The 23,915-nt window shown below is 45.9% G+C and overlaps 1 protein-coding gene across 3 annotated transcripts; it reads right to left on the reverse strand.

Moving 5' to 3' along the window:
• Nucleotides 1-800: 800 nt before the first annotated feature.
• Nucleotides 801-22,235, reverse strand: LOC119029641 (ceramide transfer protein-like). 3 transcript variants are annotated; one of them, XM_037116638.1, is made up of 18 exons: nt 21,536-22,235; nt 18,722-18,856; nt 10,225-10,341; nt 6,824-6,931; nt 6,512-6,650; nt 5,103-5,186; nt 4,765-4,922; nt 4,554-4,646; nt 4,382-4,468; nt 4,190-4,282; nt 3,969-4,040; nt 3,143-3,238; nt 2,915-3,047; nt 2,747-2,817; nt 2,530-2,658; nt 2,299-2,428; nt 2,083-2,211; nt 801-2,000 (listed from the first exon to the last, which is right to left on the reverse strand). In XM_037116638.1, exons 1-17 carry the CDS (start codon nt 21,644-21,646, stop codon nt 2,084-2,086), a joined length of 1,884 nt encoding a protein of 627 aa, XP_036972533.1. In that variant the 5' UTR covers nt 21,647-22,235; the 3' UTR covers nt 801-2,000; nt 2,083. The 3 variants fall into 3 exon arrangements, with proteins under 3 accessions (XP_036972533.1, XP_036972531.1, XP_036972532.1); XM_037116636.1 differs by lacking the exon at nt 3,969-4,040 and adding an exon at nt 10,015-10,080 and having other exon boundaries at nt 21,536-22,233; XM_037116637.1 differs by lacking the exon at nt 3,969-4,040 and having other exon boundaries at nt 21,536-22,233.
• Between the last annotated feature and the right edge of the window lie 1,680 nt (nt 22,236-23,915).

Here is a 23,915-nt window from a genome sequence, read left to right on the forward strand (position 1 = left end):
TGTCCACAAGTACAAGAAACTATTAAATCTGAACAAAAGTATTTCAGCCTGCCTGTTTGTTTGGAAGATGTTTTAATCCGTCTGTTTTTCTGAGAATTATAATCTTGAATTATTCCGGACATGTCTCCTGTGTGCCCTCTTCAAAGTGAAATAAAACAAAAACCATCTGGAGTTACAGATAACTTGTAAATATCTGTCGTCTGTAGAGGACGACATGCATGAAAGCAAGAGGGATTAAAGATGATCCAAAGTCCAGAGTTCAACTTTACAGAGCAAATAAAACATCTGTAATAAGAATAAATGATAAACTGGCAGTAGACGACTAGTTGAGCAGTCAATACTGATGTCACGCTAGATTGTGTTCCTTTAAATCTCACTGTCACAACAGGAAGAGTCATCGTTCTCCCCGGTCACCATCCACAGGTAACCGTGGCACAACTGGAACAACTGGAAACGAGCCGCTGATGGAGGCAGCTGAAGTAAAACAGACCAGCAAGACCGGCTTTCCTTCAACTGGATCAGTAAGAAACAGAACCTCCTACAGCCGTCTGAGAGCAAACTGAGATTCTTATGGTTGGTTTTTTTTTTGTTTTGGATGTTAAAGTTGTTCCTCTTTAAATTTCTCCTCTATGAATCTACTCGAGTGTTAAACAGACTGAAGTGAACTCTGGACTTTGCAGCCGTGTAACAGAAGAAACCATCACACAGAACCAACTGGGCCGTAGAAACAGACAGTTTCAGAACTTAATCTGAAGAAGGTGGATGTGTGGAGGTTGAAATGAATCTCTTCATAACACTAGAACTGTTAGCATCACCTGCTTTATTCATTCATAGATACATGTTGCAGGACAGATTTTAAGTTGCCTCCTGAAGGATCAGAGATGACAGAGGGAGTTCAGCCGCGAGGCACTTGACTAGTGATTGGTCAGGAGCACTAACGGCGCCCTGCGTCGCGCCTCTATCTACATTTCCTGGAACTCTAAGGCATTTGGGCTCGACTCGATCACAAAAACAGCTTTCAGACCTTCGGAGAAATGTTAGCGACTCTATTTACAACATTCAAAACGTGCTATGACAGATATGAAGCCAAGCGAACAATGTACACAAACTGGTTTTTTGTACATGAAATCTAACAACGTTCTCCCATCAGCTCGTCGCTCCTCCGCCACCGCCGAGCGGCGTCTTCATGAGAGCGACGAGGTCAGAGAGGTCGAGTCCGACATCATCGGGGTCACGAGTGAGTGACGACCCTCTGGACTCGACACAGATGAGATGACGCTCATCTTAAATCTATCTGATGTTCTACTAGCAAAAAGTTAACAGCTTACAAAGAAAGCTGTGAAACGACTAATGATGAAAAAAAATCAACACAAAATAGAAACTAGACATGAGAGTAAAAGTCTATTAGCAAAGATCTGGTTCTTTTTTACAAACCTCTTATAGAACATACGTACATTTATATATTAATATATCTGTAAGAAAAGAGACAAGAGCTGATGTGTTGGCTACTCGAGCAGGTCGCTTCTCTACGGGAGCGCGAGGGAGGGAAGGTCGACCGAGTCCTCTGATGGCTGCTTTCAAAATCACTGTAAATAATCCGATCAGTCCAGGATGTTTTCCTGTGATATCGTGTTTCATTTGGGCCAAGAACAACGTCTCTTCAGCCTGGGGCATCGGATCGCTGACCTCGGAACAATTTTACAGCTTTGGAGGAAACTGTGAGACTGTTTCGTCTCATGTTAGCGTCTTTATCTGCACTCTTATTTTATATTTTAGCAATTAAACCACAAAAACAAGTCGGAATTTATCTTGAAATGATGTGATGAAGTCTGCAGCTCTTTTGTTTGACGGTCAGTTTGACTGCAGCCACCAGAGGGCGCCGCTGCGCTCCTCTCCTGCCTACAGGACCGAACATCTGGATGAACAGGGAGGCAGAAACCACTCGGTGGAACTGGTCCTGACGCAGCAGCAGTCAGTCTGAAGATCCTCACGTCTCCACGCTGTAAAGATGGAGAAGCTCTTTATCGTCTCGTCACAGATGATGACACATTATTAAACCTGGACGGTGAGCTCCTGTGTTACCTCAGAATAAGATGGGTTTTCCTGCCGTCTTCTCCTGGACGTAGGAGGTGAAGCGTTTGAGGAACTTGGGGTACTCCCTCTTAGCCACGGCCCTGAGCACCGAGGCCGGAGCCCAGCCTCCAGGATTCACTGCACACACAAGATGGCTCCTTGTAGTTAGAATGTCTTTACACTGTCAACACCTCATACCATCAGTTTCAAAGTGGAGAAACGCACCATTGGCGACGTAGGTGATTTTACAGAGGATGTTGTCTCTGCTGATCTCTTTATCTCCCTCTGGTGGGCTGACCAGGGTCTGGCAGATCATGGCGATGTTGATTTTGGCACGAACACATCGGCTGGACGGCTGCGAGACCACAGGACAGAGAATTATAGATGTGTTGAACAGTTAGAACTTAGTAAAATCCCTCGCGTGCTGGGACCTGAAACAGATCCGGCGGGACTCACCTGAGCTTCGTCGTGATCCACGGAGAAGTTGCAGACCAGCCAGGTGTCGGGGTCGTTCTCGTTGTTGGCCAAGATCTTCCTCATGGCGGACAGGTACAGGACGTCCCTCTGAGACGCCGGCCACACCCGCTGCAACACGCATCAGATACCATCAGATTCAATGATTCAGAACAGCAGATCCATCTCACCGTCGATCCGAGCGCGCCGCCTTTCTTACCTTGTGAGTCTGATAAATGATCGCAGCGTTGTCCGACAACGTCTCCACAACGTTGAAGTTTTCAATAGTTGCTAAAAATGAGAAAAGAGCGTCGGAGCGTTACAGTGAAGTCGTCTCAAACATCAGAACGTGTTACAGCTGGCAGTGACTCAGAGTTAGAGGACGTACTCTCCCAGTCGTTGCGGTACGTCGTGTCCCAGAAGTAGTGGCAGACCTCGTGACCCGTCACCCCCTTCACCGAGTGGGTCGCCTTCAGAGGGTCCAGAACGATCCCGTTTTCCTCCACCTCTCTCCTGTACACCTGCGCGCACACACACACACACACGTCATGGTCACGTCACAGATGTCTTCAGCTGTGATTGAGATCTAAGAGAACACAGCAGATCCTCCTCGTACCTTCATCTCTCCTTCCTCTACGACCAGCTGCCAGTTGGCGTCTCCGCCGACGTCCTGCAGCGAGTAGGTCATGTGATTCTGCACCATCTCCTCCACCTGTGACACGAGTTGACGGCAGGCAGAGGATGTGATATTGATTATGTGACGACAACTTGAAGAAAGTCCTCAGACACCAACATGGTGTGACGGAGTGGATGTGAGCAGAGAACCGACTCTGGACGGGGCTCAATGTATTAATCAAACTTGGCTGACACGTTTTTCACAACAGAACGACTCGGAGGTGAAACTATTCTCATCAACAGAGATGAAGAAATGTTTGAAACCACACAGTCGACCGTATCATCTCTTCCTCAGGAGCTGATGAGCTGTTCGACCCGCAACACAAGTTCATGCATCAGGAGCTCCAAGCAGCCAAGACGCAGCGTGAAAACAAGCAGGTCGCCACAGAGACACTCAGACAAAGTTAATCTGAATTAGACTGAACTCACTGAGGAGAGCCAGTCTGTGGTGAAAATACAAACCCCACAGTGTGTGTTCTGTTAACATCACAGTCGACCTGTGTCACAGAACCTGCATCAAGTTTGAAACACAATCAACCTGTTCGGCCACAGACTACAGGAAGTTGTCCTGTAGCACGTAGTCCGACATGCAGAGCGTCAGAGAAGCACATAGGAAACTTCAGATGGGTCAGACCGCCGCGCTCGACAGGATGTGGTGAGTCTTCACAACATGCAGTTATGTTCAACAGTCATGCAAACATGGAGTTTAGTCCAGGTACAGGTGAGCAGAGGGAGGGGGAGGGGCGACTGGATGAGACTGGAGTTACCTCTGAGCTGAATCTGTGGACGTCATGAGGAGGGGCCATGACTATCAGAGCAGGGGACGACTGACTATGAGGCTACGAGGACGATGAGAACCGACAGGATGATGGAGAGGAAGAGAGAAAGGATGTGAGGCGTAAACAGAAGAGAAATCAGGAACGGAGAGAACTGGAGGCGGATCAGGTGGAACGCAGCTCTGTTCAGTTCTAGAGGAGAACGTCGTTACCTTGCCGGAGAATCTGTGAGTGCCGGTGGTGGAGTAGACGTCTCCGGGGGGGACGGGGCTGGACCTCTGGATCCTCGTCTTCTCAGTTTGACACTGGACACACAAAAAACAACAATTTAAATCAGCAACATGAACAGAAACGATAGTTTTCACTCTATTTTCTGACAGAATAACTTCTGATCTTTTGCTCACCTGCTCTTCCATTTTGTCCTGCCGGTCCAGAGCCGCTTCGACCGCATCGAAGAACTCGTCCTCGTTGATGAGGCTGTTCGGACCCTCCTGACAGCGAAGACGAGAGACAGCGTCACCTCACAACATCCCAGAATGCACGCTGCTTCATGGATGAATATGACGAGTACCTCACCTCATAATCAGGACCACCGAAGTGAGACTTCTTCTTCAGCTCGTTGAGAGCTGATTTATAACCCTCCTCTATTCTTCTTCTCTTCTCCATCTCCTGCACACACAGATACACAGTGGAGGAATTTATGAAGATGTTTTTCTTTAAATTGCTTATTTCTTTGTCCTCCAAGCGAGCAGATGATTCGGGCTGATCAGCGCCACATGTTACCCACCTTGTCCAGCCTCTTCTGCCAGCTGTCCTCTCTCTTCACCATCAGATCGATGCAGTGGGACAGGGTGGCGAGGATCCCGGCTGTGGTGGCCTTGAACGTGATGGCCTCGCCCTTAAAGTCTATGCCATTGATTCCCTTCGGACTCGAGGACTGAAACACTGCAGGCGACGAGCAGAGAGGCAAAACAAAGTTCTGATGACGCAGCTCACATAACAAATCTGAGAGTTGGACTTCTTATAAATATAATGTTGAGCTTGATTTATGAATTTTTGGTCACAAATATTGAAGGTTATAGAAAAAAAACTCTTTGAAACCCGGTTTTCAGCGGCTGCACTCACATTTTTCTTTGCTGCCGTTGTTGTTGTGCAGAAACTCTCCTTCTGTCCGGGTGTTGGGGAAGTCGTCTTCATCATCCTCCACGACTGGAACAGAAAAAAGAAAGAAGGTGTCAGAGGAGGGAGGACGAGGCTGCAGCACAGCAGGTTCTCCTGCTACAGTCGGTCACCCTGGCAGGGTGGCGCCCTGCGGCCCGTTCACCAGCTGAGCTCCAGCTCAGCACCATCAGACTGACAGAGCGCTGCTGTGCTGGACAACATGACAATGGTCCGGTTTCATCTTCAGAATGGACAGAGGGCGAGAGAGAGCGAGAGAGAGAGAGAGGAGAACAAAAGCAGGGCTTCATTCACTGCAAATGTTCAGCCAGCCGACACGGGCCGAGGGCGAGAGGCCCGGAGAACCGCAGCACACACGAACACACTCCACAGGAGACGCAGCGCGTTTCTGCCAGACGCTAAACATTATTTTACAGATAAAGATTCTCTAAGACGTGTGAATGTGACGTCTTACAGGGAGAAATATACAGTTTGGCTTCTTTGAACAGACGTTTGTGTCACATTGTGTTATTCCACCATGTCCACACATTATCACCCTGAATACAACAGTGTGTGAAACAAACTGTGTTAATAATTCGTTTATTTCCTCCATTATTAGTTCCTCTTTTTTCAGGGGGTCAAAATTCTTCAAATTAACGACTTGATTGGATTTTTGATTCGAACATTTCTTGTGTCAGCACTGACGGCTGCGTCACTGTTGGACAGTCACATGTGGATTTGTTAAGACCAGCACATCTCTGGCTTCATGTTCTGACAGCTGTACGTTTACATTTTCAGATCCGTCTCTACAAAGATTCAACAGCAGCTGCTTCACTTTATCACAGAGGATTTTTGCAGGTGAGTGTTCGACGAGTTCAAATCATATTCAGCAGAAGTAAATATCCAAGACTTCAACAAGAAGTTGAGTTTTCTTCAGTCTGTCCAGAGTGAACCCTCCTCTCAGTGTGAAGTCTGGTGTTCAGTCTTCAGATGTGTGAAGAGAAAATAAAATACTGAGAATCTGTGATCTGAAACATGAAGTTCACTTTGTTTGATTTTTGACGAACTGAACTAGTGAAACCCATAAAATGTGTGCGTGAAATCTTCTACATGTGCATCTTCAAACTAGTTCCCTCCTGAATAAAACAGCATAGACCAGCACAGACCATAGACCAGCACAGACCATAGACCAGCACAGACCATAGACCAGCACAGACCATAGACCAGCACAGACCATAGACCAGCACAGACCATAGACCAGCACAGACCATAGACCAGCACAGACCATAGACCAGCACAGACCATAGACCAGCACAGACCATAGACCAGCACCACAACACAACATATGCTGGATATGTGGACGTGTGACATCGTACTTTTGTCCCTCTGCAGCTCGTCCTTGGACACGTTGTCTGCGCAGCCATCGAAGTATTTCTGCAGCGTGTCCACCTGCCTGCACAAGATGTCTCTGAAGGTCTCCATCTCTGCCAGCTTCTCTCTCAGCCGGTGGCCCTTCTGAAGAAACAATAAAGCAAACAAGTCAATATTTACAGGCACCGGGATGAAACCGTTCCAGCATGTGTGCAGACTGAATTAACAGTGTGTGTTCTCCGACAAAACACCAGGAAATCCCTCATGTGTGCGGCCGCCGTACTGAAGCCACGGTAAACATTTCCCAGAATGCTCACCTTGAAGGAGGAGGTGGAGGTGGCGGAGAAGCTGCTGGTGGCCGACGTCAGAGACAACATGGAGCCGTGTCTCCGCAGGCTGGACTCAGAGCCGTAACCAGAATCAGCCTGCCGAGAAAACAAGTGTGGAGACGAAACAGAGGGAACAAGTGAGAGGATAGAAAAACATCAGAAATGTATTCAGACTTAATATATAAGCAGAACGAAAAAAGCCATGCATGAGAGACACACTCAGCCGTGACAAACAGAAGTGTGACGGAGTAAATGATGACATCAGAGCCGAACAGAATATCAATCAAAAGAGGATAAAATAAAGTAAGTGAACCAAAACAGAATATCAATCAAAAGAGGATAAAATAAAGTAAGTGAACCAAAACAGAATATCAGTATGACTTTATAAACTACACTGATGAAGTGATGTTGCACGTTATATTAATATTCATGTGTCTGATATTTCAGCCGTCAGCACGACGGTCCGGCCTCTGTGACATCATCGTTCAGTGACCGTGGCAACGCAGCTGAAACTCCAGCAGACTTCCTGTAAACCCGACCGGTTCCCCTCTCTGCTTACATAACGCTCTGGCTCCCAGAATAGATGCTAGTGACAGCAGAGAGGAAGGCTTAACACACACACACACACACACACACACACACACACACACACACACACAAAGGGAGACATGTTTCCCTTTAAGAGACGCTTCCCGTTACGTCCACCAGAGGGCGCGACGTGCACACACGTGACTGGCACTTGCAGGAGTGTGGGGTAACTGTCGGTCAACGACCAGGAGTAACTCCGCCTGCGTTCACATGGACTTCACTGAGAGCTGCTCGCCCTTTTGCCAACATACTGCTGCCCCACTGACAGAGAGCTCCACCTCACTGTGTGGACGAGGACGGATTCAAACACACATGCAGGCTGACGATGTGCTGCAGCTCAGGACAAACAAGAGGGAACATCCATCAGCTGCCGGCTCGGCAGTCAGCACCATCGCCTGCACAGGATTACCGTGTTAAGATGCAGGCAGCACGACCACTGAGTCACTGGTGAATGTGTGAATGTATCATGTGATTAGAGTCAGAAGCGTGTGAGCAGCAGGGCTTCACATGAAGACTGACGCTGATGAAAACAGACTTTTTTCAGGGATGAGCTGAGCTGACATTGTGTCCATGTCAGATGGTCGTTGCAGCGTTTTTATCTCTTCCTCATCAATTATGATCATTGATTAAAGTCATTGTTTCTGAAAATGAAGGGAAATTCTCTGATTCCAGCATATTAAATGTGATTAATTGCAGCTTTTGCTATTTTAATAACTTTGTTTCTGTTTTTAATTTGACTGATTTATCCGTCGGCCTTTACTGAAACCTTCAGTTCTCGGCCTCGAGAGCAGACAGGTTAACTTTGCTCCAGCATTTATCAACACATCCCACAATGCATTTCTTTAAATCGCTTGTCTTGGAGGTGACAACATCATCTGAAACACGCAGCGGGCTTTAAAGGAAGTAAACTACAAAAGGTCTTAAAGTGTTTTAACATTCTTAACTTGATCTGAGTCACTGAGTCTCTCCGTGTGCCTCTGTGGCAGTAAACCAAACGTCTCTGTGTTGTGGACAAAACAGAACATTTGAGGACGTCATGTCGGGTCTTCATCTTCAAACTGTATCCTAGAAACAAGTGTTGTTTTCACATTGAGACGTTTCAAACTAGGAGGAGACTGAAGTGTTAGCGGCTCGAGTGTTTGTGTCTCCCTGGAGATGGCGAGCTGCTGAGTGCTGTGAGTAATGTGGGTTAGAGGAAGCGAGGCCTTCTAGGAAGGAGCGTTTTCAGCGGTGACTCACGGTGGGTGTGGTGACGACCCGCCGTGAGTGCATGTATATGTATGTTCCTCCTGCTCCGTATGAGTCACGGTGGCTCCCCGATGCCGGGACGAGGGAGGGAGGAGGGACGAGGGATGAGGGGGGATTTCCCCGAGTTAGTAGGGTGCATGTTTTGGCAGACGGACTGAAGGTGTGGTCGACTTCTCATCTGTCAAACTAATTCAGAACTCCACTCTGCATTGTTTCTGCTTCTCTTTCCTCTCTGGGGGCGTCACCACGCTCTAAATCCACCATTTAGCTTTTGTTCTGAACAGGGTCAGACGCCCCATCTGGAGTTCAGTGATTCATCAACAAACTATAAATAATAGAATTCAGTTTAACTTCAGTTTCTCAGATCTGGATCTCTGAGCACCTGTCAGCTGGTCCTCTTCATGTAGCCCCGGCTAACGCTCAGCTAGCTCTGTTACCTTTGAGGGTTTTTCTTTTTCCTTCAGATGTGCACAAGTAGGCCGGCAAAGTCTGACGATCAAAGTGAAAGCTACATGTCCAGAGTGAACCCTCTTCTCAAACAAATCAATAAAGGATCTCTGAAAAAATAAATAAACCAACATCTCCATGCTGAGCGTGTCATCAGCACACAGGATAACTATCTGGAAGTGTTAACGAAGGCTATGCTAAGCTAGCTGCGCCGCCGTCACACTTTTTTGAAGCGTTTTCCTTTTGGATGCGCCCGAGCAGGCGGTGTGCAGAGCGAGAACACGAGGAGAATCAGAGAAAATCTCGTTATGATACAGAATCAAAATCACGACTCCCCCAACAGAACCGGCACGAGGACTCGATCTGCAGATGACACGTGGGATTGTTCCTTTCATCAACAAAGCAGAACATCAGTTATCATTCTGACAGTTGGTGACGAAGGTTTTTCTTTCCTCCATTGTCCTCGACTCAGCAGTCAACAGGAGATCCAGACTCCTTCACACTGACTCGACACGACGGGCGTCACTGAGGTTGAACTTCAGAAGCGTCAGAAGCATCCTGACTGCAGTCCTGGTGAGCCTCAGAGTTTCAGCTGAACCCAGAAAATGATCAGAACCGGGCGTCGATCCATCTGTTGCCTGTGATTCACGCAGCATTCTCAGCCAGTCCAACCTCAGAGCCGCCCGAGCGTTAAATGTGTGTGTGCAGGAAAAAGGATTATCCTGACCTGAAAGATAACTTTCAGCTGAGCGTGCCCTCTGTGAAAGACACAATATCTGCACAGCACGTGTGTGTTCGGACTACACACATACACAGACAGGTTAACACAAACACACACACACTTCTGCTACAGACGAGTGAAGCACTCGTTCAGTCCTACAGACTAACAAACGCACCAGTGGTGGAGGGATGATTATTGTTCCCTGGACTCCTCCATTCTCTCTCCTCCCCTCTCTGATACTCTGATAGAGACACACACACATGCACACAATAAGCACACACACATACACAAATTCAAACTGTGCAAAAGATCATATTCATTAGCAGCAAATGTGAGAGAGACTTTGGTTTCCTCTGTCTGTGAGCGTGTTGCCGTCGTGTTTTACCCTGTGCAGCTCGATGGAGTCGATCCACTGGTGCCGGTGCTCCGGGTCCTGAGCCCGGAGGTACCACACGCTGTCGTTCACACTGATGTCCAGCCGGCACTCGTCAAACTCGTGAGGCTGCAAAACACAACACAGAAAAAGGGACAAAAAGTGAAGTTAGTCACTGCGACAGTCGCTCTTCTTGTTATTCAGATATTCTAGAAACTCTGAACATGGACCTCCTGCTGATGGACCTCACTGTTCATAACTATGTTTGTTTGGCTTATTTATTCATCATCTTTTAGTTTACTGACATATGAAGCATTTGAAGATACTCAGAGAAAACATCACAATGAGCTCAAGTTCTTTTGGAGGCACAGAGTTCAAAGTTCATGACGGAGCGAGGGGAAGGACGAGCTGCCATTCCTGTTAAAAACTGATTTTTATGAATAGGGATCTTTTCTATATTATCATCAAATCCTGTGTCGGCATCAGACGGAGGCAGACAGGATCTGATCCTGGTGAACGGACTTTAATGAGGCCAGTTAAAAGAACCCAGCTGGCTCATTTTCTGTCATGATGATGTCATACATTTCCACGCCTGCTGTCATGTTCTTTTCATAGCGACAGGAAACGCACGTCTCTTTCCTGCTCGGGGACAGCAGAGGGCTGCATGCGTGAGGTGGCCTTCCATGTAAATGGCCGTTAAAATGGCACTAAACTAGCAAACAGCTCATCTCTCTCCTGCAGGCGACAATCTGCTCCTGAGTCGGCTTTAATGACCGGGAACATGGAAACTGTCCCGGTGCTGTCGGATGAATCACTCCCACAGCAGGACGACCTGCTGAAGATCAGAGCTTCAACAAACCATTATTTGTTTTATTGTCGATTCATATCTGAGTTGATAGAGAAGTCGTTTGGTCTTTAAAATGTCAGAGCACGTTAAAACGTCTGTGTTTCCTGAAGATGATGTTCTGTCCACAACCCAAAGTTATTCAGTTTACTGTCACAGACGACAGAAAGCGTTTAACGTTTAACGAGCTGGAATCAGAGAAGTTTTAATTTTGTTTCTTAAAATCTCCTCACGCTGATTAACTGCTCATTAAGACCAGCTGGAGACCAACTTCTCAATTAGTCGATCGTGCTGCTCTGCTGTGTGACTCTGAGACAAAGCAGAACTCACAGCTTCCATTTTCAGACGCAGTCCCGCAGGAGAAGCAGCAGATAACTGGCCTTTTAAGGAGACTTGCAGGATGCAGCCTAATGGCCCTCCAGTGTACCGAGAGGGCTGTAAAACTGCTGCACTTGCATCAGCAGCAACCAGGGACTGTGTGTGTGTGTGTGTGTGTGTGTGTGTGTGTGTGTGTGTGTGTGTGTGTGTGTGTGTGTGTGTGAGGTGGAGGGGATGCCAGTGACAGCGATGGTATTTACCTGTGTAGTATTTACCAAATGCATCAGGACACCAGTGAGGCCTGAAGCTGAATCACTCTCCAGGTCTGAGGACGGCGACAGAGCCGCTGATATCAGAGACAGTCCGGCTTGTTCCGGCGTCGCTGAGGCTCGACAGGGACGGCACGGGTAATTAAAATATTATCCAAGTGCAATACGGCCTCGTGTAATATGTAAATTACAGAAGCAGAGAAGCGTTACAGCCGCTCCGGCGTCTGATGAGTGCATTCAGGAACGCTTTGGGTTGGTTAATCAATACAGTGCTGTGAGAGTTAAGAGTTATAATTATACTTTATTGATTATTCCCGTCTACCAGCTCTATTTAATCTATACGAGATTAACACAACATCAAACAGGCGCGTGATGGTTAAGCCGGCGCTCAGACACCGCCGAGCTCTGAAAACGACACTTCAGAGAGATAAACGGCCCGCTGTGTGTCTTCACATGTTTCACTCGCGATGTGTGTCTGAGTTTTTTCTCGTGCTGCCCGACACCTGGACGGTACTGAAGCCAAGACCAGATGCTCGCTGTCAATAACGCACAGCATGCGGCTGAACGCTGAAGGCTTTCCAAATCAGATGCTCACTTGAAAGCTGCCAGCAACAGGAAGAAAAAGATCAGCGCCGGCGACAGAGACGGACAGCAAGAGGAAGCAGAAGAGGGGAAGGAAACGAGGGTGACGCTTCTTCATGTGAGCCTCCGTTTGTTAGAAGGAAGACAAAAGATTAGCTTCTTTCTCTTTTATATTACAGACTAGATTCAAAGTACAACCCCTCAAATCTGGAATGAAATCAAAGAAAACTGTAGAAATGTAAGAATACCACGACTATACTTGAGTCAAATCAAACAAAACTACTGCAGCCGGGACTCTCGCTGCCAGGAAAGAGAAAATGGATTCCTCTGGATCACCTCTGGACTTACGGGGTCATGGGTACGCTGACTGGTGAACAGTGTTGAGGAATGAAAGCCTGCACCGGGTCTGAGAACGTGACTGGGATCCAAGGCTACGGTAAACAATAATCCATCACGGGAAGGTCATCGCAGCCTCGCACTCCACAAGATGACATGACGTGCTGACGGCGGCCTCAGCCTGGACTCCACGTGAAGCACAAGCAGACAGAATATGGAGATTCAAGTGTGTGTGTGTGTGTGTGTGTGTGTGTGTGTGTGTGTGTGTCTCTCCTGTGACCGCGCAGGTTTAAAGAACGTGATGGATGTTTCAGATATGACTGCAGCGAAGCACTTTAGAGACCAGGACTAATCAATATTCGATTATCTTGCTGGAACAGGAACAAATCAAAGAGGCAGCGAGTCTTTATCGGGCCATGAAAGCCCGCAGAGTTACTCACAATAAATTCATAAAACTACCAGGGAGCAAAAATAGACTGCGACCGTGAGAAGACACGTTGTGTCAGCAGATGTTGAGGTTCAGTGTGGCGTTTCAACCAGCTCTGTTCGCATCAGTGACCGGTGGATGATTTTGAGACACTTTGCTTAAGACTGTCTGTTTCCTGCTGCGTTAAACTTCCAGCTTTAGTGACTAATTACTTTCAGATCTGATTCAGATCCGGCAGGGCTGTTGTTAGGTGATATCACAACATCTTCACAAGTTCCAGAAAGAAAAAAAAAAAAGAAACCCTAGCAACCAAGTTCATCTCCACCTCTGTATGATCAGAAAATCATCAGTCTGTTTGTTCTGTCTTCATAAATCCTCCATTTCAAGTATATTCGACCACACAGACAGTCCAGGTTTATACAGAGGCAATCTTTCTTGCAGTAAAACACTTCTATAAGTTTCCCCGATATGCGTAACAAAGTAACCACAACACAATCAACCAGCGCCGATGACACAAATGTAAGTATTGCCCAGTGAGACGAGGAGCTGCTGCCAGCAACGATCTGTCCATCACCTCCTTCTTAGTGGGGCCCAGCTGAGGCTCAGCCATCATTATGTCCCAGATAATCAGAGTCTTTCATTCTAGGGACTTGTATTTTGTGACTTGGATCATTTTCAGCTGTACAGTCATATAACGGAAGACGTCAGCGGGAGATCGGGACGCAGAGTTTTATGAGATCGTTACAGCGAGAGATATTAGCTGTAATGTCCCGGTACTGCAGCGTAACAAGTCATACGAATGCCAAAATCAAAATGATGAGACAAAACAGCTTTTGTGTGTCTCTGTTCTCTTCAAACATAAACTTCCTCTTCAGCTTCAAAAAGACTCCCCGTCTGTCTGCTCCTTCCAACCCCTCGTCTGAGCTGGTGTACGTGTTTGCAGTCACAGAGCTGGATGGACGAGAGCTTCCCCTCAAAACACCTTGTGACTCTCTCTGCCCAGCAGAAACAGAAGGAAACTGAAGCCAGTGCAAACGCAGAGAATCCCTGCAGCCGAGTTCCATTACTCAAGTTAAACAGCATAATTATGCCTCTGCAGAAAGAGATCCAGACAAATATAGTTTCTTGTTCCTACATCGTTACTACTGAGGCCTGGAGCCAGGAACATCTTTCTGTAGAGCCTGGGTACAAAAAGACGGGATCCCTCCAGCCTGCAGCCAAGAAACACTGACTCACCAAGTGGTCAGAGTGAAACCTTAGGAAAGGGAAGGCTAAACGAACAAGGGTGAGGGTAGGAACAGCATTCATTACTGTAATACACCCACACACACACACACAACTAAAGACTTGTGATGTGCTTCTTGACCCTCCTGATGACCTCCAGCGTACAGGAAGTCACATGCTGTGAGGAAGAGTCTCATTTCCTGCCTGAAGACACTTCAGAGTTTCCGCAAACTCTGACGTCACTCATCTGTTCGACATCCACGTTGACTCTTTGTCCTTCCGTATCTCGTGTTTCATTGTGACAGATACTGCGTCCAGAGCCTTTCACATTTAAAGAATGCAAAAACAGTCCAGCCCCAGACTGATGCACATCCAGTCTGCACTACTCACCAATTCCAGAGAGAGGAGGAATTAAAAGTAGGCCAGTGTGCTCTTATTAACTGACCGTGGATCTAAAAATGGCCTTGGTGGTTGGCAGCTTTTGTAGGTACAGTTGCAGAAAGCAGCTGTGGAGACACACACGTCCACCGAGAGACAACTTCACGATTACAATGTGCCCCAAAAAACCTGGAGCAGCATGACGGCGGGCTGATGGGTCGCTATAGTACCGCTAGCAATGAATCTACCGAGTGTTTACGGGATTTGAGTCAGAATTCACCTCGTGTCAGAACAAATGACTTGCACAGTTTTTCCTTTGTCAGATGTAAAGCAGTGAAACAAGAAGGGCATCGTTCGCCGGTCGATAGCAGATCTGAAGAGAGAGGGATCTAAATTTAGAGCTAATGCTGGAGAGGCCTACAGTAACGCTACAAGGGAGTCCTGAGTACCACCTAAAAATACTGTGTCGGCACAGAGAGAGCATCGATCTGACGGCTTTAGATCGCGATCAGAACGTGTCAGCGTGAACACAAAGAGGACGCTGCTGACCTGCCTGTACCGTGATGCACACAGGAGCTGGACACAGTGAATAACTGTGTTTAATACAATCCAGCCCAGCAGCTCTGCAGAGAACACTGTGTCAGACGGACACCAGAGGCAGCAGCTGTAGCTCGAATCTGTTTGGCTGCATTATTTATCTTCAGCTGTTGTTGTGGCTGATATGTTGATGTGTGAAATGTCTCACTTACTAACTGTGAACTTGTTGGGTGTGCTGAGTGTGACTGAAACCAGGAAATATATGTTAGGATTACACAGATTACCAGTTAAAAACCGGCTGTTTGTTGTTGGGAAAAACACCCAGCAGTGCAAACTTTGTTGATGATTGAAGATTAAAAAAGTTTAAATGTTAATTTGGTTAAATTTGTTAATATTAATCAAGTAATAAAACGTTATAGTTAGATTAATCCAAAAGCTAATCGATGCAGATCTAATAACAACCCAACACTGGAGATAACGGCGGCCTGTTAGCTGCAGGAGTCTCGTTCATGTGAACTTTATCAAGTTTATTCTACGATGAGGTTCGAGTCTCTCTCTCTCTCTTAAGCACTTGTTGCAAGAAATCACATGAGTTCTAACACGTCTGCTAAACTTTATCGACCAAACCAACATCTGCGAATGACTCAGAGTGAAACGACCACCACTTTCCTCTGACCTAAATGATTATATGCTCACAGTATGCACACTAAAGCTGACAGAAAATATATTGGCAACTGTCTTTTCATTATACACAAATAATCTAAACCTTTGTCTGGATTTGGAGCATCATCAGACCACTGATGAGTGATGCTAATCAGTAGTTGGTTACAGTTAGTGGTGATAACGATCAGCTGTTCACAGTGCACAGGCCCTGAGCATGTCGTCCAGCAGCTAACTCAGTAGCACACAGTGGGACTAGCTTAGCTTGGAGTTGTTTGTTTTTACTGCACTAAAATAAGCTAAGAGAGCCTGTTGAACGTAGCAGATGAACCGCTAACACACCTGGCCAGCGAGCACTGCAGGAGGAGGTGGGATTTATATTCAGTTGGCTATTTTCAATGCTTGCTCTTCTGGGTTCTACAGTCTTGCACCAGCTTTAACTGAAACAGGACGACATGTAGGACGCCTCGAACATGTAAACATTTACTATGATGTGAATGCAAATATGGTCTACACCAAGCTGACAGGTAGAGTATGAAGCAGCAGAAAGTGGAACATGTGAGAGCATATTCATCCCCATCTGAGGGTGAATGTCAGAGCCGTCAGGGGAAATAAAGTAGGCAAGTCAAAGAGCGAAATACTGGCAGCAGAAAATAATATTTCAGTTCAAAAAAGGCAATAACTGTCTGTGCACGAGCATCACCAGCGATCGCTCTTTGTTATTTACGAAGCAGACTTGGGAGGCAGATTTCCATTGGGATGAAAAATGAGTGCAGCAGCGCACCACATGGAGGTTAATATTTACATAGGCTGGGAATGGGTGAAGCTGAACAAATACAGCCAATAGTGATCCTGCTTTATGCTGCCTGGGAACAGTAACTTATTCATTTCCCTTGTTACTGTTTGGAGAGAGAGAGTCTGGGCTGCAGTCAATGACTGACCTGAGCTCCCTCTCAAACATGGTGGAGGGTGTGAACGTCCGGCGTTAAACACTGTCGACACATTTGGATTTAATCGTGTCGCTGCCTAACCGAGTGTGGCAGCTCAGGATGCAGTCAGACGTCTGATTCTGCTTCTACAGTTTATACATGAAGCACGATGCTGCGGCTCTAAACTGCCTTCCTCGGTCTTTTCTATACAGTGACGCAGCATTACTGGTCTCATGATGAGGTTTCTACTCCAGTGTTACCACATAGCATGCTGTTATGAAACTCAAACAGCCACCTGACAGGCCAGTTACCCTGAAGCACAACTTGGGACATAATCAGGAGTTTTTGGTAAAAATAGTTTATCACCTGAAGAACTAGTTTAAGAGACTCCAGGGTGAAAGTCCTCATGATTAAATCTGTCAAACCAGAGCTGAAGGCCAACGTAGGGAGTCAGGGAGAGTTTCCTGTGTGAATTAAAGAGAAACATATGGTGCATGTCTGACATCTGAATCACATCTAGTATATCACATGCCAAATTTCTCAAAACTATGTGAGGCTGATGGAGAAAGCGAGGGAGGAGGGCAGAGACGGTGTTCTTTAGATTTCTCCATGTGTGTGATCAGCAGTGAAACTTTGCTCAGGTAAACTGAAGGAGCATTTACAAGATTAAGACGGCGCTGCAAGAAGTGGAGACACTTTGATATGAAAATGAAAGCAGTGTTTTTGCTCCCGCTGAAAGGTCCTGGTGAAATGTCAATAAGACGAGTGGCGTCGTCTCCACGAGCAAGTCAAATCAAACACAGACGAGGTGTCACCATGTTGAACCTACGCTGAAAATCAGCTGAAATGAGCTTTGAGTTTCGATCTTTAAAATCAGAAGCAGGACTGGTGATTCTCCCAGCATGTTGTTTTCTCTCCAACCTGCTAATGTTTCAGAGCCTGAGAGCAGCTAGCTTACTGGTAGCATGTAGCTGCACTTCATGGTTTTGGAGAATTTTGTGCAGCGCCGCACTAAACCTAATTTTCTTTGTAGCATCTGTCTGTCGTTAGTGCTTGAGAGTTGAACAAAACAAGCAGTGAGGTTAAAAGTGGGTCAAAGGTGAATTCAGTGGCGTGTTTGTCAGGTCAGATCGAGTCTTACAGGCAGAAACAGACCAAGTTTATATATTTCACAGTTCTTCCACCAGCCTTTATCTGCTCTGAGACCAACACTAACACTAAAAACAGTCTGAAACCTGCCTACATCATGTGTGGGCAGGATGGCTCTACACTGAGTTCGTCAGCTGATGGCAACAGTTGGTCCTCAGCTGATTCGTTTTGTCGATTTAATCTCATTCCCTGAATTGTTGGCCAGATTATTACAAGGTTTACAAAGCTTTGCCAGCTCTGAATAACAAAATGATTGAGTGTGACTGCTCTGATTAGCCTGTACGCCTGTAGCCTATCAAACAATACAAAGGCTTTGGGTTAGGCTTCTCTTCACTGTGGCTTATCTGTCAGTCACTTCTCTTCCATTCATAAACAACAAAGCATTGTGGTGAAATATACCCACTGTGGTTAGAATGAGCATGCAATCAAAATGCCTGGACGCCACAGCGCCCGGCTGTTTGGCTCTTTCCAAATGGAGGGTTGAACAGAGAAAATGGGCTGAAGCTGCAGGTGAAGTGCCACACAGGCTGTCTGCGGCCACATTTGCAATTTAAATAAACATTCACAGAGTATCCTCTCAGGTCGCGTACAGCAGTGGATGTGTGACGCAGTAACTTTTGCTGTCTGGAAGCTTAAACAGCGAGTGACGGTTCCTCTCTCTTAGCAAATCTAGACGTCTTGCACAAGCAACAGCGTTCATTCTTGTAAGACGTTTTGAAAGGGCCGATGTTGCACGAACGTACGGCTGCATTCAAGAACAAAGAACTTGGGTCAACAGCGTCCTGCTGACGGATGAAAGACGTGCTGAAGCGCAGACAGGAAGAGTGCTGCTTTGAAGACTCTCATTGATACTCACAGTGATGACAGCCTTGCTCAGGCAGAGGGAACCCCGGCAGCCATACTCGGTCTCATCTTGAGACTTGTAGTAGCTCAGTGTGTTGTTCTTCAGGACCACCCAACGGTCCTGCCAGCCATGGATGTAATTTGTCCACTGAAAGACAAAAGCACTTTTATTAATATCTTTGTTTGCAACCAAAAATGTAAATTCATGGACAACATCTTGAGATTCTGCTTCAGTAGATCCACCTAAGTTAACTTCCTCATTGCTGTCTATTTTGTGAAGTGCATCAGTCCCTTCTGCAGTAAAGCAACCTCACAGCACGGCACCCTTCCCTCTCCAAACATAACGATGGTCATACATTTAAAACTTCTGACCTCTGCTGTGCATATGGAAAACCACTTTACAATAGAATTCGGTTCATGAAAATAGATAAACCAAAAACTACAACCTCAACAATCACCACAGAGTTCGAATCAGCGACAACAGATTTTGAGTCTTTTGGGGACTGTTGGACTGGACTGTGAAATACAGACTTAAATTGTACGTGTCTACTGTTGAGACGCGTCTGTGAAACCCGGATTCTGGACACGCATGAGATTTTATGTACAGAGTTGACTAATTAATCCTCGCTGGATCTATGACGTGTATCGGGTTTAGTATGATGGAACAGGTGAGCTGTTCTCAGTGCCGATCTGCTTAATCTCACAATATGCTTGGTCAGCGGGTCAGCATGCAATCTGTTTACAGCCACTGTAGGGTGAGATTAATACCACGTTAGCTCACCAGCAGCTTAAGTAATTAAAACTGTGGTCATTTTGTCCAAAACACAGTCTTGAACAACCGGGCAGAAGCATATGGCAAAATAGGTTAGCAGGACTTAGTCTAGCAGTCGACTTAACTGTCTGTGTATCCAGGAACGACACAGCAGCAGCTCACAGTGATGCTGATACTGACACAGTCCAGTCGTACTGCCAGCCCAGCAAATGTTTCCCTGCAGCTCACACACTGCTGTCAGAGCTATATTTACTGTGTGACTGGACATCTGCCCGTAACACTAACAGCATTTGCTGTATCCACTTTGTTATCACAGGACATGGAATAGCAAAGAGCCTTAACTTTTGAATCAGCCCGTCAGCAGTCAATTAATTACTGGATCAGCACAAAGACGTCTCAGCCTTTCTGATAGAGAGGCACTAATGTCTGCACTAATGTACACCAGGCAAAAGAAAAAAGAAAGAGCAGCCCTCTTGATTTATACTGGTAACAATCATACTGGCCAACACTTTCCCAGCAGGATCCTGTTTGTTCATTATCATCTCACTGTCCCAGCTCTCCTGTTCACCCAATTTATGACAAATGGTCAAACTGTTTCCCCCTTTTAGTCTTCAGAGTGAGCAGAGAGTAGTCTGCTGTACTGCTGCACCTCATCGAGTGAAGCGAGCAGAGAAATGAAGACAGAGAGAGAAAATAAACTATGATCTTAAGGCCAGGAGTATTCCACAATATCTCTGTGTGCAATTATCATTTATCTATTTTCATTCTTTAGAAACGCCTCAGGAAGTCTCTGAAACTGCATTTTGGTTTTGAAATCCTTCCTGTTTTTGTGGTGTTAAGTTTGACAAGTATAAAAACAACTAGTGCTGCAAACACCAGTTATCTTATTATAGATATCAATTGTTTTGTTAATAACATGATGAGCTGCTTGGTCTATAGACGGTGTGTTTGGTGTTTCCCGAAGCCAAAGATGACGTCCTCAAATGTCTTGATCTGTCAACAACCCACAGATATTCAGTTTAGAGAATTAAAAATGTAATCAGACCAATAATCATTTATCAAAAAAGTAGGAATGCATGAATTTCACCTATACAGATATATAACCAATAAGACTTGGCAGTAATATCACACATTTATAGGTCACAGCACAATAAACAATATATACTTCGATAACTTCAAATCTTTTCAAAAGCAGAAAAGTCCCAATATTTTTACCAAATAGACCCAACTTCTTTATAAATGCTGTAGGCACTTTCACAAAACACAAACACAATGAGATTTGTGATCAATAATCACAAGTAATGTGGATATAATGAATAAGTAGGTACAGAAAAGCACTGGGACAAGTAGAACAGCCTGTTTAATTCAGAAAATGACATTTCTTTCTTGTAATAAAGCCTTTAAAACCAGGAAGAGGCGACACTAACGATATCCAAAATTAACGACAATGTAAAGTCTCACATCACAATCTATATCATATAATGCCCAGCCTGATAACTGTTCATCTAAACAATATGATAAATTACTGCCAACAACAGGTTGTGATTGGATTTGAGCATCTCACGGAAACTGAGACGCTCTGATTTGATTTGTATCAACATGAAACTGGGAGAAATGACCAATCAGAATCAAGAGACTGTCGGTTTCTAACAGCTGATGATTAATTAAATACTTGACAACTAATCGACGAGTCTTTTCAGCTCTAATGAACACTGCCACGACCAGGTGATGCACAGCATGAATACAGTAGATATACAGGTGTTACACAGTCACCTCCACTTATTACCTCAGCAGATTCATCTGAACTGTTTCAGAGGGACCCAGTGAAGCTCTCTGTGCACCAGATCATCACTGTTCCTCCTGCTTCACCTGTGATCACCTGTCTGTCACGGTGACATGTTGAAGCCGTGTGTATCATCCTGACCACCGAGCTGACATGTCAGGATTCGTTGTAAACATCAGCCTGCTCTGCAGACAGGCGCCTCCCCGCCAGTCTGGCCCTCGGCTCTTGGCCGTGACATTGACGGAGCTGTGAGGTGAATTCAGCGGACTTACCTTGCTGAGGACGCCGCTCAGGTCGACCACACCGACCAGGTGTCCGGGCTCCTCTCTGGGCTCCATGTCCTCCTCGGACCCGGAGGAGTTCCAGCTCTGATTATCTGACATTTCTCTAACAGTCGAGTATAAAAGCAACAGAAACTTGGCATATGACGCTCAGGTGAGCTGAGCAGAATCAGTCCGTGTGAACCTGAGTGACGACAGGAGCGACAGTTCACTGGGTCATGGTGCGCTCCTATCGACTGGACCAGCAGCTCCGGAGGACTTAACCCTGATGGCCGAGCTCGGGAGCGGATCGATCGGCGGCAGCAGCAGCTCCCTCCGCGCAGGTTCACCGTCGCTAGCTAAAGAGGCTGACACATGTTGTGGTCGCACTGTCCAGGTGAACGCTAGCTGAGCCCGGCTGGGACGGTAACGGTCAGCTCGGACACCTTTTTTCTTCGGCGGACGTTGAATCCCCCTGAAGATGCGAAATGAAAACAGGCTGACAGGCAGAGAGATGAAGGAGCTCCGGCGGACAGCAGTACTCCGGGGCGGACTCTCAGATGAGCTCTGCGGCCGCGGTGCTGCTGTGCGGGCGGGTGACAGCTCACCGGCTCAGCGCCATGTTCGTCTGACGTCTGCGGGGCCGCGGCTTCTTCTTCTCGGAGGGGAGCGCGTGCTCCGACTTGTGTGCTGCGTAGGGGCGCTGGCTCGGGTGACGTCACCAAATCCACTCCTAAAGTGGAGCAGGCTCCTCCCCCCTTGGTTCTAAAAACAGACCCCGCCCCCTGTTTATATCAGCAGGCCCCTCCCCCCTATTTAAAGCTCTGTAAATAGACTGAAGAGCAGCTAAATGAAGCAGCAGGATACAGGGATCATTTCTGACCTGATTCAGATTCAACACACGGCAAAACTAAATATTATTTATTCTTTCACATCCATTTCATTTTTAGTAATCCAGTCAGTGGAATCATGGGTAAAAATCCCCTGTGGGAGCTCCATCTTTACTGTTCACCACCAGTGTGGGGCAAGTTACTTTCAAAATGCAATAAATTACATATTACTGGTTACTTTCATCTTGAAATAATGTATTACATTATAGTACTATTGTATGCAATGCATAGTAAATAAGTTATTACACTACTATTACACACTGTTTAGTTTCTTTCAACAAAGGATCACAGTCTGATATATTATGAAATAGGAATATATGTTTGTAATTGTAGTCTGTAGTCATATGAAACACAACAGACCTACACCTTCTATAATGTAGGAGGGTCACCCATGCTGGCAACCGGTCAACCCATAACATACAGTATATATATACATGTAGACATATGTATAAGTTTACTTTTTTTGTATACTTAAGTACATTTATTGCAAGAAAATTACATTTGATGCTGAAATACTTTAATATCAGAAACCTTTTCTGTGGTACAATTCATGTGGTTCCCTTTCTCTTTAACTGAGTCAAGATCTGATCCACTATCAGTTATTTTTGTACTGTTTTAATTGTCTGATTCTAGCTTCCTCATTGACCTGCTTAAATGTTTTAATCCTCATTCAGCTGTGTAAAGCACGGTGCTGTATAAATAAGGTTTATCATTAAGCCCTCTGTTTGTTTTGGTGAGGTTTCTTGCCCTTGAACACTTTCACATGTCGACCCAACACTTGGCCCAAAAACATGTAAGACCAACTTTGGCACCATGTACATTTTTACTAGATGGGAGATATTTATGCTGGACCTGGTTTAAAGTTTGTTTAATTGAAATGGCTTTAAAGGTTTACAGTCCCCAAAATACCATAAAAAATCACTGGCGGGTGAACTGATGCTTATTTGTTGTTTGTTTATTTTCCACAGTTTTAATTTCAGCTTGACTCGCTGTTTTATGATGTCAGTGCAGCAAACTGGGTAAAAATAATTACAGCATCAGTGCTTTTATGAGGGTTCAGTCAGAGTTTAGAATTGTTTTATATTGCCATGATGAACAGCTCAATAAACAGACATACATAATAGAATAAATCAGGTGCATTAGACGGCAGTATACTCCAGTTAACTCTTTAAAATATTTAACATCATAACACTCAGTGACATAACACAATCATTCATGAAGGATCCTCGTCCTCCTTCCCTCTCTTGACATAATCCTGCTGTACCAGGCCTCTCATGCTCACCATGAGTCATGTGATAATCCTTGAACGGTTTAGCACACACACACACACACACACACACACACACACACACACACACACACACACACACACACCTCGTCTCCTGACATTCAAACAGCAGTGTATGAGCGAGCTACAGCACAGGAGAGGAGAGGAGAGATTTCAGCCATGTCATGGGTTCGGAGGGTCTGATTCAGTTCCACGAAGTCATGAGACCTACAAA

This window comes from Acanthopagrus latus, chromosome 12 (genome assembly GCF_904848185.1).
Source record: "Acanthopagrus latus isolate v.2019 chromosome 12, fAcaLat1.1, whole genome shotgun sequence".
Taxonomy (NCBI): domain Eukaryota; kingdom Metazoa; phylum Chordata; class Actinopteri; order Spariformes; family Sparidae; genus Acanthopagrus; species Acanthopagrus latus.

Bases quoted from the DNA above. Each gene is read 5' to 3' on its own strand.
- LOC119029641 (XM_037116638.1), bottom strand. From the start codon at position 21,646: ATGTCAGATAATCAGAGCTGGAACTCCTCCGGGTCCGAGGAGGACATG. The intron at 18,857-21,535 runs GTAAGTCCGCTG...TTTGTCTTTCAG, and splicing joins TGAGCGGCGTCCTCAGCAAG to TGGACAAATTACATCCATGG. The intron at 4,923-5,102 runs GTGAGTGCAGCC...CGTCGCCTGCAG, and splicing joins CAACGGCAGCAAAGAAAAAT to TGTTTCAGTCCTCGAGTCCG.